The following is a 17,500-nucleotide window of genomic DNA, read 5'->3' as shown; positions in this document are numbered from 1 at the left end:
GAGAAATTAAATTTTTTTAACTTACAAAACATAAAAAATAAAAGGAATAAATATTGATGTACCTTTCTCTTACCATGTTACTTTTCAATATATCACATATTTCATTCTCATCATTTAGTCGGCTACGTCTCTCAGGATGTTTCATACATTCCTCACGAACTATCTGCTCAGCCATTTCTCGTATCAAATCATGCATTACAATTCGGTCATGCCCATCTAACTTTATGAGAGCTTTATCTATCAGATTTTGTATTCCACTGATTGCTCCGAGATGACAAGCCTCTAAAGCATAAGTAAGTTCAGCCTTTTCTACTCCCAAGAAAAAGAATGCAATATCCAAAAATATTTCCCTATCCATAGGATGCAATCCATAAAAACTCACCTTCAATATATTTTGAATTCTTTGAAGGGGACACTTTTGGAGTCTTTCAAGTTCACTTTCCCAATAATCTTTATTCTTAGAATGAAAATGGGAACCCAAAATTTCTAAAGCTAAAGGAATGCCTTTAGCAATATCTACCGTCCTTCTCGATAGCTCTTCATATCCCATATTGGGACGAATTTTTCCGAAGGCATGTCTACTAAAAAGTTCAAGTGATTCTTTAAAATTTAACTCCTCAACTTCATATATATATTTTTCATCAATCCCTCCACTAATAAGAACGTGCTTGTCTCTACTTGTTGCAATGACTCTACTGCCTCGTCCCAAAACCAAATTGCTTAATAGCATTGAATTGTCCACATCATCAAGTACAATTAACACTTTTTTTTGTTCCAGCCTTCTCTTTGCGTTACTTATATTTTTGCAATCTTTTTCATCTAATAGCTCAGGAAGAAGTTTTTTATCGAAAGACATCTGATCATATTCTTCTCTCACATTTAAGAAACAGTAACTTTCAAATTTAGACGAGAACTTGTCAAATATAGCAGAAGCAAGGGTTGTTTTGCCTATCCCTCCTGGACCCCAAATTCCAAGGACTCGAACTTCTTCTTGTGACTCAACTTCCATTAATGATTCAACCCTAATGAAATTTTGATGAAATTCAATAGGCTGAGATCTTGGAGGACTGTTTTCTTCCAATATTTTTAAGACACGTCCAACTATCGCATCGATGAGTTCAGGTTCATTTCTAGCATTAGAAAAAAAAAAAAAAAAACTGTGTAAGTTACTCATTATAGATGCTAGACATAATTTTTATACAATTTTACTATATTTAAATCGTTTTGGGCAAATTGAGAAAAAAGATGAAGAAATTAAGAATCATAAAACAAACTTACCGAAAATTTAATGAATGGTAACCTGCTAAGTTCGCAGTTTTTTCTAAGACTGATCTCCAAATTTGCAACTTTTCCATGTTATCATTGAACTTCTGTTCATGATGAGTGAATGCCTGGAAACCACATAAGTCTGCAGCTTTTTTCAAGACTGATCTCCAAATTGGCAACTTTTCCATGTTATCATTGAACTTGTGTTCATGATGAGTGAATGCCTCCTCATATCTGCCTTTCTGGTGCCTGACATCTGATGGATCTATATCGTAAAAAACTGGTATCACAATCTGTTGCTTGGTTTCCTTACATTCCATGATTTTGACAAGCTCTTCTAAGCACCATTTTGAAGAAGCATAATCTTTTGAGAATATCACCAATGCAATCATAGATCCTTCTATTGCTTCTACAAGTGCTGATGATATCTCTTCTCCTCTTTGAAGCCTCTCGTCCACATAGACATTTATGATCTTCCGACACAACTCGTTTTTCAAATGGTTGAGGAAACCAAATCTGACGTCTGATCCTCTAAAGCTGATGAAGACTTCATACTCTTTTCTAGAGGGAACTTGGGAAGAAGAAGCAGAAATAAAAGCAGCCATTGCTTGGAGACAAAAAAAGAAAAGAAAAGAAACAATATAATGTTTTATAAGCTGTTGATTGTTTCTTAAAAGAACAAAAGAATAGCGTTCAAGTTGTTAGAGAATAAGGGAGAAAGACCATATCAATACCTTGGTGGGAGTGGCTAAATCAGATAAGTGGTTGATTTGGTGAGTTCGCTTGTCTTGGGAATTCGATGGGCACAACAGAAAAATGAGTATGTGAGTACTAATCCGTTGTTTAGTTTGCGTTAAATAGGCAACAACCAACGAAGCTGTCGGTGGAAATTCCTTGTTTAAAGTAGGCCGAAATTTTCATCAAATGATGAAGACTTTTGTCAGTGGCTCTTTTTGACTTCGAGTCAACAAAAAACAAATTTTTTTTTTTTTTTCATGGGGTGGTTCTTGTTTAAGGAATTAGATCAATAATAACGCCTTTGCCGTGTCGTCAATCACATGTCGGACAAAAATGGCTGCACAATCGCATGCTTCCTTGCCCATTCATTTTCTACTTTCTAAAATGGCCCGCATACTTCCTGTCGGGCAAAGTGAAACGCTGAAACAAATAACGCACACAAACGGTGTCGGCATTAGGTGGAAACGGTGTCGCATCATGGGCAGACTGAAACGTTGAAACAATTAAACAAACAGCCCACACATATGTACTATAAAAAATTATAGCATGTATATCACTAGCTTTCCACAACACTACTATTTCAGCCAAAAAAAAAATCCCAATTACACAATTTCATTTGGCCGTCGTTCTTACAAAAGTCAAGAGTCAAGATGCATCTTGAGGTATTTTATAAATAGCTTTCAATATATTAAATTAATATTTTCTAAAGTATTTTCTAAGTAACTTCTAATATCTTGAAGTATTTTTTATCTAAGTAGTATTCAGTATTCTAAATTAATTTGTGAGTCATCTAACACTCCAAAGTATTTTTTTCAAATGTATTTAGAATTTAAAGAGTTTAAATTTTTTATTTTTATTTAATAAATTTGGATATTTGATTTTACTTTAAAAAAACTGTTGTCTGATACGACTACAGTTAATTAATACAGTTAATTAATAAAACGACAAAGCTCCAACCAAGGGTAATAAAAATCCGAGGTTGAAGATTTGAAGTTGAGTGGGTGAGTTCGCTTCTCTTGGGAATTCGATCCGCGCAACAGAAAAATGAGTACGTGAGTATTCAGCCATTCATAGAAACACTTTTCTTTCAAAAAAAAAAACTTTTATATAAATTGAGATTGTCTCACAGACTTATTTTGAATATAGCAAAATCACTTTTAATCTTGTTTCGCATTTAAGAGTTACTCCTTCCAAAGTTACTCATTCCCTTTTTTTTTATAAAAAATAAATATTAGTTATAAATTGTGTTTTTAAAGTAGGCTGTTTTTTATTTTCCCTCTCATTTAATTATTCATTTTAATATGAATACATATATTATCATATGGCCCCCAAGCATTCTCTCCACCGCACATTGGATTTCTTCCACAAGCGTTTTTTTTTTTTTTTTGCAGACGTACTCATTGGGTAGGGGCCGCGCGAACGCAGGCCCCCACTACCACAAAGTATGACGTAGGGTCCACCTGTTAGGTAGACCTTAGGCGTGCGCCCCTCCGGAGTGCAATGGAAGTCACAATCCTTTTCATTTTAATGATTTTTCCCTTCTCTTCTTTACAAGAATAAATGAGGGAGCAACAGGAGGAAGCCGTCGGTGGAAATTTCTTACCCATCATACGAGGCCGAAATTGCCACGAAATAATGAAAACTTTTGTCAGAAGCACTTTTTGACTATGAGCCAACAATTTTTTTTTTGGGCATTATTGTTTGAAGAATTAGAATAGAATTTTCATCTAGTATGCCGAAATTTCTGCGAAATGATAAAAACTTTAGTCGGTACTCGGTAGCACTTTTTGACTCAGTGCCAATAACTCTTCTTTTTTTTTTTTGGGGGGCATTATTGTTTAAAGAATTAGAAATTTAGAATAGAATTTTTCGGGATGCCATTAAAGCTCCTACGGTATGCTGGTCCCAAAAACAAAATTCTTTCGGCATGATTTTTTCGCCCTTTATTTCCCATTCAAAGTAGGCCGAAATTTCCGCCGAATAATGAAAACTTTTGTTGACTTCAAGTCAACAACGCTTAGATTAGAAATTTTCGGACAGCCATGAAAGTTTTTGGGTATGATTTTTCTTTTCTTATTTTGTTTCTGGTTTCAAATAGGTAGAAATTTCTTGTACCAGCAAAAATAATCCAATACCTAGCCTAAATATAATATTTATTTTGTACTGTAATTTGTATTATAAAGAAGTAATACATAGAGATTTCTATGGAAGTCAATTCTTTCTTGTTTGAAGTGGGATTTTCCGATTAAAAAATATTCCTCCTATTATTAAAAGCAATTCTATTTAAAATATTATCAGGTATTAAATATGAGCACCTTTCTTAACAAGAATTCAAACCTTGATTTATTCTATAGTGACTAACTAGTTCTTTCTGTTAGATCCAACCCCTTCCACTTAAAGAAAGATACTTGTTTTCATTTTATTTTAAGTGGTCCCAAAACTTATTCATGGTTAGGTAATTAAATTTTCACAATTTTAATTAATTATGACGATTAAATAATTAAGGCTCTAATTTTTTATACGAGTTAAGGCTCTAATTTTGTTTGAAGATAAAGGTCTTATCTTACAAAATTAGTGAGTAAAGGGGTGCATGCCATTTACATTTCTTATTTGGCAAAAAAATATGCATTTGATTCTCTAACTTTGTACAAGATTTCTCTTAATTTTATAAAATATCATTTTAATCTTCAAACCCTAGTACCATTGGTCTAAAATAATGATGTTGTATATCGATCATTATTATCTTTTGTTAGAATAGTTAACGCAATATTTTGATGATAACAAAATTACAGAAGAATTTATTTTGTAAGAAATTTAATTAATTAAGATATTTATTGAATAAGTTTTATATAAAATTTATTATTCTTAATTATGTCTTAAAAAGTTGTTTAATTAGTTAATAAGTTTTAAACGATTTTCTAAGTATTGAGTATTTGATTCTCATAAATTCAAGATATGAACAAAGTTAGAAAAGTCTCATTCTTTACTCGCATGCTATTCTTTTTCATTGGCTTTAGCAACGGACTTGAATATATTGAAAACATGTTAAGAGTCGTTTTCAACTCTACATCTATCCGAGGTGTATTTTCATTAGTTGACATTATGTATTTGAATATTCGACTCGAATGCATTTAAAATAAAGATCAAGTCAAAAGTGACTTTGATCCTACCCAAATCAAACTAAACACATTATATCTCTATTAGTTTATCCTAAGAGATTCAGATTCTGATTATCTTCCTATCTAAGTTCTATGTTAAAAAATTACTTTATCGAATTTAAAAATGTTCTAAAAAATTACTTTATACAAAATGTCTTGTTAAGGAGAAAATATTTTCACAATATATTAAAACATTCTATAGAATATCAAAGTTCTAACAGAAAGATCTAATGGGAAAATTAAAAAGAAAAGTGTTTTGTCAGAAAGGGTTATAATTGAGTCGACTACATCAGAAGCAAGCTTTAACGAAAAGTTATATTTAATGCCCTCACCTATCCCAGACACTTGCTTCAATAAAAACCACATTTTGTGTCTAACAAATATTCAGGGACATACTACAAATAAAAGAATACATTAATTAAATGAAGAAGTAGGGAATCATATGGAAACAAGTGCATAAGCTACAGAAAGAACATTCTTTGTCAAACTGAAAAATTTATTAAATTTCAGTGATTAACATTTACTCTATTAAGAGAAAAAACCGTTATTTATTCTATCATTATATACTTTTTGTTTATTGCTCAGAAGCATAACATTCTAAGTAAGGATAAAGCCTTACTTGTTGCAAAGGGAAGTAATTGCCTTGGGATTTAAAGTGTTGCCTTGGGTATAGGGGTCGGTGGACTCATCATTCTAGGCCGAAATTTCCGCGAAATGATGAAAACTTTTGTCAGTAGCACTTTTTGACTCGGAGCCAACAATTTTTTTTTTTTTGGGCATTGTTGTTTAAAGAATTAGAATAGAATTTTTTGGGAAGCCATTAATGTTCTTCCGGTATGATTTTTTCGCCCCTTATTTCCCATTCAAAGTAGGCCCAAATTTCCACCAAATAATAAAAACTTTTGTTGACTTCAAGTCAACAATGCTTATCTTAGAAATTTTCAGACAGCCGTGAAAGTTCTTGGGTATGATATTTTGGCCCTTTTTTTCCCATTCAAGGTAGGCCGAAATTTCCACCAAATAATGAAAACTTTTGTTGACTTCAAGTCAACAATGCTTAGATTAGAAATTTTCGGACAGCCGTGAAAGCTCTTGGGTATGATTTTTCTTTTCTTGTTTTGTTTCTGGTTTAAAGTAGGCAGAAATTTCTCGTACCAGCAAAAAAAATCTGATATGAGGCCTAAATATAATATTTATTTTGTAATGTAATTTGTATTAGGAAAAATGACACAAAAATAATACTTAAATTTGAAAATTCTCATTTGGTCACTTGAAAAATGAAAATTTCTATTTGGTCACACATGTAATTAGGATTTTAAAATTTGTTAAAGAGACCAAATTGCCTTTTAATTTTTTTTTAAAAAAAATCTTCAAGCACCTTTACCAACCGACCAGTCGCCAGAGCTTCGGTGCCGACGGCCACCACTAAGGTTAGGTGGGCCACCGATTGCTTGAGCTTTGAGGGCCGGTCATCGAAACACCAGATACTAGTAACTATTTTTTTGAGATTTTTTTTCAAGTTCAGTAATATGATTAACAAGTTCTTTAATGCGATTAGCAAGTTCGTTATAATATTTAACAACATGTTTTCCAGCAAATTCAAAAATTAACATGTTTACAACTTTAGGAACATAGTTAGCAAGTTTCTTAATGCTATTAACAAGTTTAGTATAACAATTAACAACTGGTTTTTGAGAAAATTCAAAAAGTGGTATTTTTACAACTTGAGTAATGCGGTCAACAAGTCATATAATAATATTAACAACTCTTATAATGTTACTAATAACTCTAATAATTATAATGATAGCCTAATAAATGAAAAAAAAATTGTTGTGCGAATACAATCTTTATAGAGAGCTAATATTAAAAACATCAACATTCATAGAAAATTTTGTTAATAACGTGATAGAGGTTGAGAATGAGGGAGAAAAAAAGGTGGCGGCTAGTACAGAGGATAAAGATGGTGACAATAACTTGGAAATAATGGGGGAAGAGGAAGTGACGGACTTGGAAGAAGATAACAATTAGCAAAACCCTAGACAAGGAGAAGTGGATCCAAGCCCAAAAATAGGTGAGAATAAGAAGCTAGGTAGCAAAAAGAAAAGAAGCTTATCAAATAGGCCCAAAATTGTGTCCCCTGTGCAAAAAGGAAACAAAGGAGTTGTGGGCACAACCTGATCCTAGGCTCCTTGACCAATTTGGGCCTACAAAATTTAGGCCGAACTTCACATAATTGAATGGAGACTAAAAAACAAATCTATAGACAGATTATTTTATCCCAAATGATTAATGAAGTAGAAGGAAAGCAATGTCAAACTCTAAAGGTCGCAGAACAAATCATTCCATCACCTAAACCACTTGACCTGACACATCTTCAAGACAGTGGGTGCCAAGAAAGTGAATCTGCTGGGGTTAATGACATGTGGTTTGAACCACTTGATGAAATCTGAGAAGAAGATAAGGACATTGATGAGAAGATGCATGCAGTCAATGGGCTCGTCGAGTTGCAGGAGCTTTGAACTACGTTTAGTGGATCCCCTTTTTCTTGAATTACTAATTATGAATATCATTTGTTGGAATTGTCAGGGTGCTACATCTAAGTCTTTTCCTGGAAGAATTAAAGATGTGACTTATGGAGGAGAAGTTAACCTCCTCATTCTGCTAGAAACATGAGTGAGTGGTGAGAAAGCTAATTGAACCATGTGCAGATTGGGTTTCAATATGTGGTTACGTCTTTGCAACGACTGGTTATGCGGGAGGAATACGTTTGCTTTGGAATAGAGAAAATATCTCCTTTCATTATGTGACCTCAAACCCTCAAGTTGTGCATGCTAAGGTCTCTATCTTGGAGTTCTCAAAATTTTTGGTTGTCGTGTGTTCAAACTGAGCCATGCATTAATCTTTGAAGGTTCCTTTGGGAAAAGCTGATTGAAATTAGTAATGGTGTTGCAGTGGTTGGAGATTTCAACTCTTACTTAGATGTTACTGATAAAAGAGGAGGATCTAAGCCTAATGTTCGATCAATGACTTGGTTCCGGGATCGTATACAACCACCCACACTCATGTAAGCTGATTATGTAAGTGAAAGATTTATGATATTATGCCGTTTAAGAATCAAATTTAATATAATATAGAAAGTGAATCAACTTGAGGTTGGTCTCAAAGAGCTTTTATGTCTCTTGGTGAAGTTTAGTGATTAAATCACAAATTAAGATAGGAATTAGGTATATAAGAGAGAATGTGGATTGGAAATCATTTTTATAAATTGTTCTAACTTCAAAATGAGAATGTAGTAGAAAACAGAGAATTGGAAAGCTAAAACAGAGAGTGACTGAAAGGATGAAATCAATGAGATGGTTAAGCTCCTAGGATCTATGATTTTGCCTTCATTGCCTTCTTTCTGTAAGTTCAAGAGCTTAAAGCAAATTAATGATTTACTTATATAGAAGGTATGAGAGATTAAGCGAAGAATCCGGCCACTTCAAAAAGAACATTAACCAATGACTCTCTTGAATTAATCACAATATATGAGTCTCAAACTGAACATAGCTCATGAAACAACCTTCCTAAATAAACAGATAAACCTATTTTTTTTTTATAGTTACTTTAAAAAATAACTTTTTATAACCAAACCATGCTAAATATAAACTCAAATTATATCACAATCATCTACACTAACTAATTATATAATATTCTTATCCGTGATAGAAAAGAGCAGCACCCAATCATACATCCTATCACAGATAAAAGAACTTTTCTTAACTCATTTAAATATAAACTATATAAGAAAGGATCAATCTTGTCTAATATGGTTATAAAACAACATATAATATATCTCATAAATCAAAATATTAAAAATTAAATCTTAATTCATACTTTATAATAAATTCATAAATAAATCACATGCGAATATGCGATCCTAGCCTCTGACCACCTATCAGCACACATACCACAATAGTACACTCAAAGGACATAAGAAATAATAACGCATGAATCAATTAAAACCAATTTATCCTAAGGTGACAATATACAGGATACAACATAGCTTATAAACCGAGGAGACGCTACAAGTTGCTAATGTAGCTTTACTCCTCCTGAGCCTTCCCTGACGCCCCTCCTTTAAAGCTTTCACCTGAAAAATGTTAAACAATAGGGATGAGACAACGTCTCAGTAACTAAATCCCTACCTATCACACACCCTAGCATGGGCTAGCGAGGTGTCAGGTGGGATACACAGAGTTAATAATAATTGGTAAACATTTATTTAACATTTAAACTCACAATAATCATATAAGACAAATATTTCCACCACTCTCATGCAATTGATACATTTCAAAAGAGATAACATACTTGTCATTTATTTAAAAGATATAAATATCAATGAATATACCATGTCATATGCAATTCCTGAACCCAAATCCATCCTTATATCCTCCTTATTTCCGCCGACTGGACCCATGGGCTAAGTTCTTTCCATTTGACTGGTAACTCTGACAAGCTCACCACACGAATGATGTGGACCGGCCAAAGACCACAGAGCACTCGGTGGACCATGGGTCCCCCCTCGAAGAACTAGTGGGGTGTCGCAGTCCCTCGAAGAACTAGTGGGACAATAATAGCAGCCAACCATAGAGCTCCGTATGGAGGCTAATACCACGTGGCAAGTATATGAATCTCAATAACTCCAATTACCTCCTTTCCCCACCCAAAATAGATGCACAGGGTTCAAAATGACACATTTATATGCATAATCAACAGAATTTCATAATAGCACATCATAATCATGATCACCAATTTCTTGCAATACAAACTATATCAATCCTTTTTAAAATAGCATCCCACAAGACAGTTCATACAAAACGTAATATACTTTTATAGAATTAGTTATAAACCGCTCACCAACTTCATACTAGAGCATGCAACAGATAGAAATTTAGTTACCTGGTCTCCTAGCTAACAGTCAACTACAACCAGAGTCCAACCTCGAAAATGCCACAATAGAGGTTATATCTACAAACAAAATTAAAATATTATCTCTATAGTATTAGAGTAGGCTACTCACAAAATTCTAGCCTCTAACTCCTCCTCTAAAAGCTTTAATTTTACTCAGAACTCTAGCCTAAAAGACATTTCTCTAAGGTTTGGAATGAGAACATATATATATATGATTTAGACTCGATTCCTGAATTTTCCCTTACTAAATATCCTTTAATTATTAGATTATATTATTAGAATCATCAAATTCATAATGCAAATAGACAAACTATAAATTTATAACTTATATTCCATCTTCGAAGGACTTAGACAAATAGACTTAGTACGAACCAGGTTATTCTCACTACAGAAGTTAAACCCTTAATCTAACCGTTGAATTTAATTTCCTATCTATCATGATACTATCCTCCAAATTGTAGCTCAATCTAACGGTGAATGAATTTTAAAATGCTAATTTACTATTCAGGACTCTATCTGCTAAATCCAAAAGATATAAGTTAAAAACGTACCTAATAACTTGTAACTCGGAGATCAAAATGATGATCCAACCGTTGAAATTAACGATTTGGATGTCCCAAATGGGCTGACCAAATTTCAGTCCGATCCAACGGTTAATAAACTCAAAACTAGCACTTTTCTAAGACTACCTCAGATATGTGCGAAAATTATTTACTCACTTCAAGCTCCACTCACTATCTCCTATATATAGGCTCCTCAAACTCCTTCACTCTAAAGATTAGTCGATGTGGGACTTCTTAACATTGCTATTTTATCCACTTCCTATCATTTAATCAATGTGGGACTTCTTAACATCGCTATTTTATTCATTTTCACACACACACACACACACACAAAATCAGAATTATTTTAATTACATATATGTATATTTAACCTCTACCTATTCTATAAAAATTTGTTTAAATATTAGATAAATGAAAATTAGGATGTTACAATTCTTCCCTCCTAAAAGAAATTTTGTCCTCAAAATTTAGGTTCCAAATAAGTTTATCATGCCATTCACTATCTCATATATATACATTTTATCTCTAGGATATATAATGTTGTTGTTTAACTTTCGCATTTGTATCACCACACATACATGTCATATACATATATATTCCCTAAAATTCTTGAACCACAATTTCATTACGTTACTCTCACTTACAACTTTTATTCTCATCTATTCATAACTTTCTAATCTAACTATTATCTTTTTATCTCTAGTTTTTTTTTAAAAAAAAAGAAATCTCAAGAGTCATGCATTTTATATTACCAACTCTACTATTTTGTCAAAAATCTCAACCAATTTACTCTATCTCTTTTTTTTCACTTATTTATGTTAATTTCATGCAAATAAATTGGTTCCCATCCACATATAGAGACAATTACCTTATACCTTAGGTGTAAGTGCCCCTTCATAAATAGTAAATATATATATGTTTTAGCTTTTTGCACAAAACACATTAGTTTATAACAAGCAAGATTATACTGTTACATGTTATAATCAATTCATGAAACTCTTTTTTTTTTCCTCTTACTAAAAGAACAAAAATTACAATGACATTTATACAAACTCCAGCAACTATGAAATAAAAGAAGAGTAGAAATGTCACACTTATATTGTAACAGTGTTTCTAAGGTTCAATAATTAATTCTTTGTTCTATTCATATTTATACTAAAATTTTCATTAAAAAAAAGTCAATTTTCTTATAAGATCCCAAACATTATTTTTATTCACTAATAGCTTTTCATAATTCACGAATTGATCTATAAACTCATATTAATATTTTATAAAACTTTTCATACATACACAATCCTAAACATCCATTAAAATCATGAATAATCCTTATCCTCTAATTCTCAGGAAAAAAATCTTAGAGTTTAATCAAAATGTTTGACTATAGTAATTTATATTACTATTTCAAAATATAATTAGAAACAATTAACACTATGCATGCCATTTTCAATACAACTTCATCTTCCTCATCTAAACAGATGTATGTTAAAAACAAGCTCACACCTATAATCATTATTTACCATTATTCCCCAATATTTTGCAATATTTTCAAATAATTTTCTATAACTTCCTGAATAAAATATTCATGAACGAAGAAGGAATTTTGATTAAAAAAAATACTAGGCAAATTATAATTTAAGGAATGTCCTTTCTTTTATTTGCACAAAAAAATTCTCTAGTTCACAGCATTTTTTTTTTAACTCATCTTTAAGAATTTTTTTTAATTCAAACATTCAGTAATGATCTAGTAGCAAACAGTCATATAAGATATACATGAAGTTCGGTACTGTATCTAACATACACACACATGTATATATTCATTGAATACTATTTAGTATCATCTTATGGGTGTAAACAAGCTGAAATAGGTTCTTACTCTCTAATGTAATGCTTATCATTAAACCAATCGACTCTTTCCTATATATATGGATTTTGTTCATTATTCAACATTAAGATTATTTCAAAATAAATCATTATGACATGAGAATATGAAGTTACATAATGGTATGTCTTAGATTGTTGATTTTAAATTAGTTTAACAAGTAGGAACAATACACTCCAACTAGATGCACAACACAATACCAAACTAATATATCATTAGCAACATACTGAGCATACACATACAGAAGAAACACACACACACACACACATATTCATAAGATACATTATTTGTCAAAACACAGTTTATGAGGGCTTCCTAATAAAAATAAAATAATTTACTATAAAATTTCAAAAATCTTATATATATGTGTGTACATCAATATTTTCAAGCTTATAAGAAGATCAGTGGCCTAATCCAATTTACTATCGTCTATTAATACCAATAGTAACACTTTCATATGGATAATACTCACAATAATTACTCATACTTTCTCATCCAATATTTCACTTTAAATAATGCTTGGAGTATAAGAATATTTGTTTTCTATTATTAATTATCTAAAGTACTCATTCATTTTATTATATATATATATTTTGCTCACTCATTTATAACATTTCTCATGTAAGTATAGAATTTATAAGAATTTGTCATCCAAGGACCTTATTGTTATTAGGTTCGTTAACATGTAAGAATATGTTTAAATTTTTTTTTTAAAAAAACCAATTCAAAGGAAATTTCTCTTCTTCTTCTTGTTTTTTTTTTGGGGTCAAAGTTTGACCATTACTCTCCTTATAAGTAGATAAATCTTCTTAGTATGAAAAATAAAAAATAACATTATTTAATTTATATGTATAATACCAACCTTCACAAAAAATTTGAGAATGAATTTAATAGAAAAATTTGTCAGTTCTAAGATTTTCAAGTAAAATTTCAAAAATATTTCTTAACATAAAATTTTGGAAACTCAAAAAGAGAAATAGCAATTACTAAATACTTCATCTTACCACATCACTTTATGTGAACTCTAAGTCAAAAACAATGCATTAATACAAATGAATCCATACTTAAATATACATATATTGAAAAAAATCTTTCATTCATTTAAGCTTCGCCACTCTGTTGTACAATATATTTATTCATAATTTCATAGTGTCATAGTGTCTTTACTACTACCCATGGTCTTATGCTTAATTCAAAATGTCTATCATCAACATAATTTGGTGACATATACCTTAAGTTTCACTTACTAAATCTTTCTCTTGTTTATCGGTATTCGGAATGGTTAATCTCTACTACTACTTTTCTTCTCCATTTTTTTTAATAGATCAATTATATTAATAGAAAAAAAATACATAAAAGTAGTTATATTCAATACACAATTTACGACATCAAGCATCAAACACAAACATATATAATAGGGGGAAAACACACAAGGCAATTCTATAGCATTGATTACACAACACAATTATTATTTGGATCTTACAATAACTCTTTCCTTTTTTTTCCGTTTGAGTTCTTATTACTTGTATATTTTGAATATCACTCTCTTTCTTTTTTTTTTAAATTGTGATCTATAACAATTTATATAGTATTTAAATCTCTCCTAATTTCAAAAAGTCATAATTTTTTTTTCTTTATAGCATTTAGGTTGAATCATAAGCTACATAACCTAGTGAGATGAGTTTAGAGGTCATCTAACATAAAGCAATGTGATTCACATCTCTTAATTAGAAGTACTCATTTAAATTTCAATATTTTTCCAAACATCTTATTTGTATGTCTTTATTGTTGAATGACTAGTATTCTATATCATTTTAGTTCAAGGTATTAATGTAAAATGTTGTCTTCCATGCATTTGGAAGCTACTTAGTTACATTTATTATCATTGATACCATCAACACAAATACCTATTATCAAAACTTAATACATGGTAATACAGTCACACAGGATTTCAACATATACTTTACAACTAATAATTTTTTTTTAACCTAAAACCATCAAATCTTATTTATTTCTAACTTAAAAGTCTCCAAAACAAGTATTTTTTTTCACACCTATTCATTAATTTTTTATCATAAAGGCCCTATATCTTCCTCTTATTAATAAGAAAATATTCGATAATATATTTTATCAATACTCATAACAAATTAGTTGTTAGAAAAACAACAAGGGACAAGCTACCATAAAAATTTATATTTGTTACTTCTCTTATGAAGAGTTTAACTATACAACAAATTTCTATAAACATATGTTTACACTCTTATCAATATTAATTTTTAATCAGGTCAATAGTCTTATATTTACATTAAAAGACACAATTCTCATATAATTTTGTTGTTAAATGGAATGTAAAACTTAGTTATCAAAATTAATACACATTATTCTTCTTATGTATTGTTTATTTGACATCTCATTCTTTTTTTTTATTCCTAACTTTGAAATTTACTCATAAAAATATAACATCATCTCCTTCATTTGGCTCAACATTATGTTGTTTTTAGTTACAAATACAAAAATAATAATAATATTTTGAACTTTTTAGTTTTGTACCCTTTCTCCCCTCCTAAGGATGCAACCCACCTTAATATAAAGAAAACAAAAGAAAAAATAATAATAATAAAATATAACACACAAAACTAAGAGGTTGACAGGGAAGGATATGTTGAAAGCTGTATAATGCCACCATCATCTATATGCAATGCAATAAACAAACCATAGAGTTGCAAGACCGTTTGCTCTGATACCAAAATGAAACAACCTTCCTAAATAAACAGATAAACCTATTTTTTTTTATAGTAACTTTAAAAAAATAACTTTTTATAACCAAACCATGCTAAATATAAACTCAAATTATATCACAATCATCTACACTAACTAATTATATAATATTGTTATCCGTGATAGAAAAGAGCAGCATCCAATCATACATCCTATCACGGATAAAAAAACTTTTCTTAACTCATTTAAATACAAACTATATAAGAAAGGATCAATTTTGTCTAATATGGTTATAAAACAACATATAATATATCTCATAAATCAAAATATTAAAAATTAAATCTTAATTCATACTTTATAATAAATTCATAAATAAATCACATGCGAATATGCGATCCTAGCCTCTGGCCACCTATCAGCACACATACCACAATAGTACACTCAAAGGACATAAGAAATAATAACGCATGAATCAATTAAAACCAATTTATCCTAAGGTGGCAATATACAGGATACAACATAGCTATAAACCGAGGAGACGCTACAAGTTGCTAATGTAGCTTTACTCCTCCTGAGCCTTCCCTGACGCCCCTCCTTTAAAGCTTTCACCTGAAAAATATTAAACAATAGGGATGAGACAACGTCTAAGTAACTAAATCCCTACCTATCACACACCCTAGCATGGGCTAGTGAAGTGTCAGGTAGGATACACAGAGTTAATAATAATTGGTAAACATTTATTTAACATTTAAACTCACAATAATCATATAAGACAAATATTTACACCACTCTTATGTAATTGATACATTTCAAAAGAGATAACATACTTGTCATTTATTTAAAAGATATAAATATCAATGAATATACCACGTCATATGCAATTCCTGAACCCAAATCCATCCTTATATCCTCCTTATTTCCGCCGACTGGACCCATGGGCTAAGTTCTTTCCATTTAACTGGTAACTCTAACAAGCTTACCACACGAATGATGTGGACCGGCCAAAGACCACAGAGCACTCGGTGGACCATGGGTCCCCCCTCGAAGAACTAGTGGGGTGTCGCAGTTCCTCGAAGAACTAGTGGGACAATAATAGCAGCCAACCATAGAGCTCCGTATGGAGGCTAATACCACGTGGCAAGTATATGAATCTCAATAACTCCAATTACCTCCTTTCCCCACCCAAAATAGATGCACATGGTTCAAAATGACACATTTATATGCATAATCAACAGAATTTCATAATAGCACATCATAATCATGATCACCAATTTCTTGCAATACAAACTATATCAATCCTTTTTAAAGTAGCATCCCACAAGACAGTTCATACAAAATGTAATATACTTTTATAGAATTAGTTATAAAACCGCTCACCAACTTCATACTAGAGCATGTAACAGATAGAAGTTTAGTTACCTGGTCTCCTAGCTAACAGTCAACTACAACCAGAGTCCAACCTCGAAAATGCCACAATAGAGGTTATATCTACAAACAAAATTAAAATATTATCTCTATAGTATTAGAGTAGGCTACTCACAAAATTCTAGCCTCTAACTCCTCCTCTAAAAGCTTTAATTTTACTCAGAACTCTAGCCTAAAAGACATTTCTCTAAGGTTTGGAATGAGAACATATATATATATGATTTAGACTTGATTCCTGAATTTTCCCTTACCTAAATATCCTTTAATTATTAGATTATATTATTAGAATCATCAAATTCACAATGCAAATAGACAAACTATAAATTTATAACTTATATTCCATCTTCGAAGGACTTGGACAAATAGACTTAGTACGAACCAGGTTATTCTCACTACAGAAGTTAAACCCTTAATCTAACCGTTGAATTTAATTTCCTATCTATCATGATACTATCCTCCAAATTGTAGCTCAATCTAATGGTGAATGAATTTTAAAATGCTAATTTACTATTCAGGACTCTATCTGCTAAATCCAAAAGATATAAGTTAAAAACGTACCTAATAACTTGTAACTCGGAGATCAAAATGATGATCCAACCGTTGAAATTAACGATTTGGATGTCCCAAATGGGCTGACCAAATTTCAGTCCGATCCAACAGTTAATAAACTCAAAACTAGCACTTTTCTAAGACTACCTCAGATATGTGCGAAAATTATTTACTCACTTCAAGCTCCACTCACTATCTCCTATATATAGACTCCTCAAACTCCTTCACTCTAAAGATTAGTCGATGTGGGA

General features: G+C 31.2%; 2 protein-coding genes and 1 non-coding gene across 6 annotated transcripts in view; all 3 read right to left on the bottom strand.

Annotated features, from left to right (window-relative positions):
• Positions 1 to 808, bottom strand: part of LOC114756355 (disease resistance-like protein DSC1) — a 48,074-nt gene extending 47,266 nt beyond the window's left edge. For all 4 annotated transcript variants that reach the window (XM_028945294.1, XM_028945297.1, XM_028945298.1 and 1 more), the window contains exon 1: positions 74 to 808. In XM_028945294.1, the coding sequence (XP_028801127.1) occupies positions 74 to 730 (657 nt within the window). In that variant the 5' untranslated portion in view covers positions 731 to 808. The remainder of the gene's footprint in view (positions 1 to 73) is intronic.
• Positions 796 to 1,875, bottom strand: LOC114756371 (TMV resistance protein N-like). The gene is made up of 3 exons (XM_028945314.1): positions 1,279 to 1,875; positions 878 to 1,130; positions 796 to 810 (listed from the first exon to the last, which is right to left on the bottom strand). The coding sequence occupies exons 1-3, from the start codon at positions 1,869 to 1,871 to the stop codon at positions 796 to 798; spliced, it is 861 nt and encodes a 286-aa protein (XP_028801147.1). The 5' UTR covers positions 1,872 to 1,875.
• A 1,533-nt stretch (positions 1,876 to 3,408) lies between these two features.
• Positions 3,409 to 3,562, bottom strand: LOC114756385 (U1 spliceosomal RNA). Its single transcript, XR_003741447.1, has one exon. It is a non-coding gene; the product is annotated as a U1 spliceosomal RNA (small nuclear RNA).
• Positions 3,563 to 17,500: the final 13,938 nt, after the last annotated feature.

Source organism: Neltuma alba, unplaced genomic scaffold (assembly GCF_004799145.2).
Source record: "Neltuma alba isolate B1F8T4 unplaced genomic scaffold, ASM479914v2 tig00010389_pilon, whole genome shotgun sequence".
NCBI classification, from domain to species: Eukaryota; Viridiplantae; Streptophyta; class Magnoliopsida; order Fabales; family Fabaceae; genus Neltuma; species Neltuma alba.
This window is presented reverse-complemented; position numbering and strand designations above follow the sequence as displayed.

What these genes read in the sequence shown, in the direction of transcription:
- LOC114756371 (XM_028945314.1), bottom strand. Translation starts at nt 1,871, where the DNA reads ATGGCTGCTTTTATTTCTGCTTCTTCTTCCCAAGTTCCCTCTAGAAAA. An exon ending in TACCATTCATTAAATTTTCG is followed by an intron (nt 1,131 to 1,278) that starts GTAAGTTTGTTT and finishes TTCTAATGCTAG; the next exon opens with AAATGAACCTGAACTCATCG.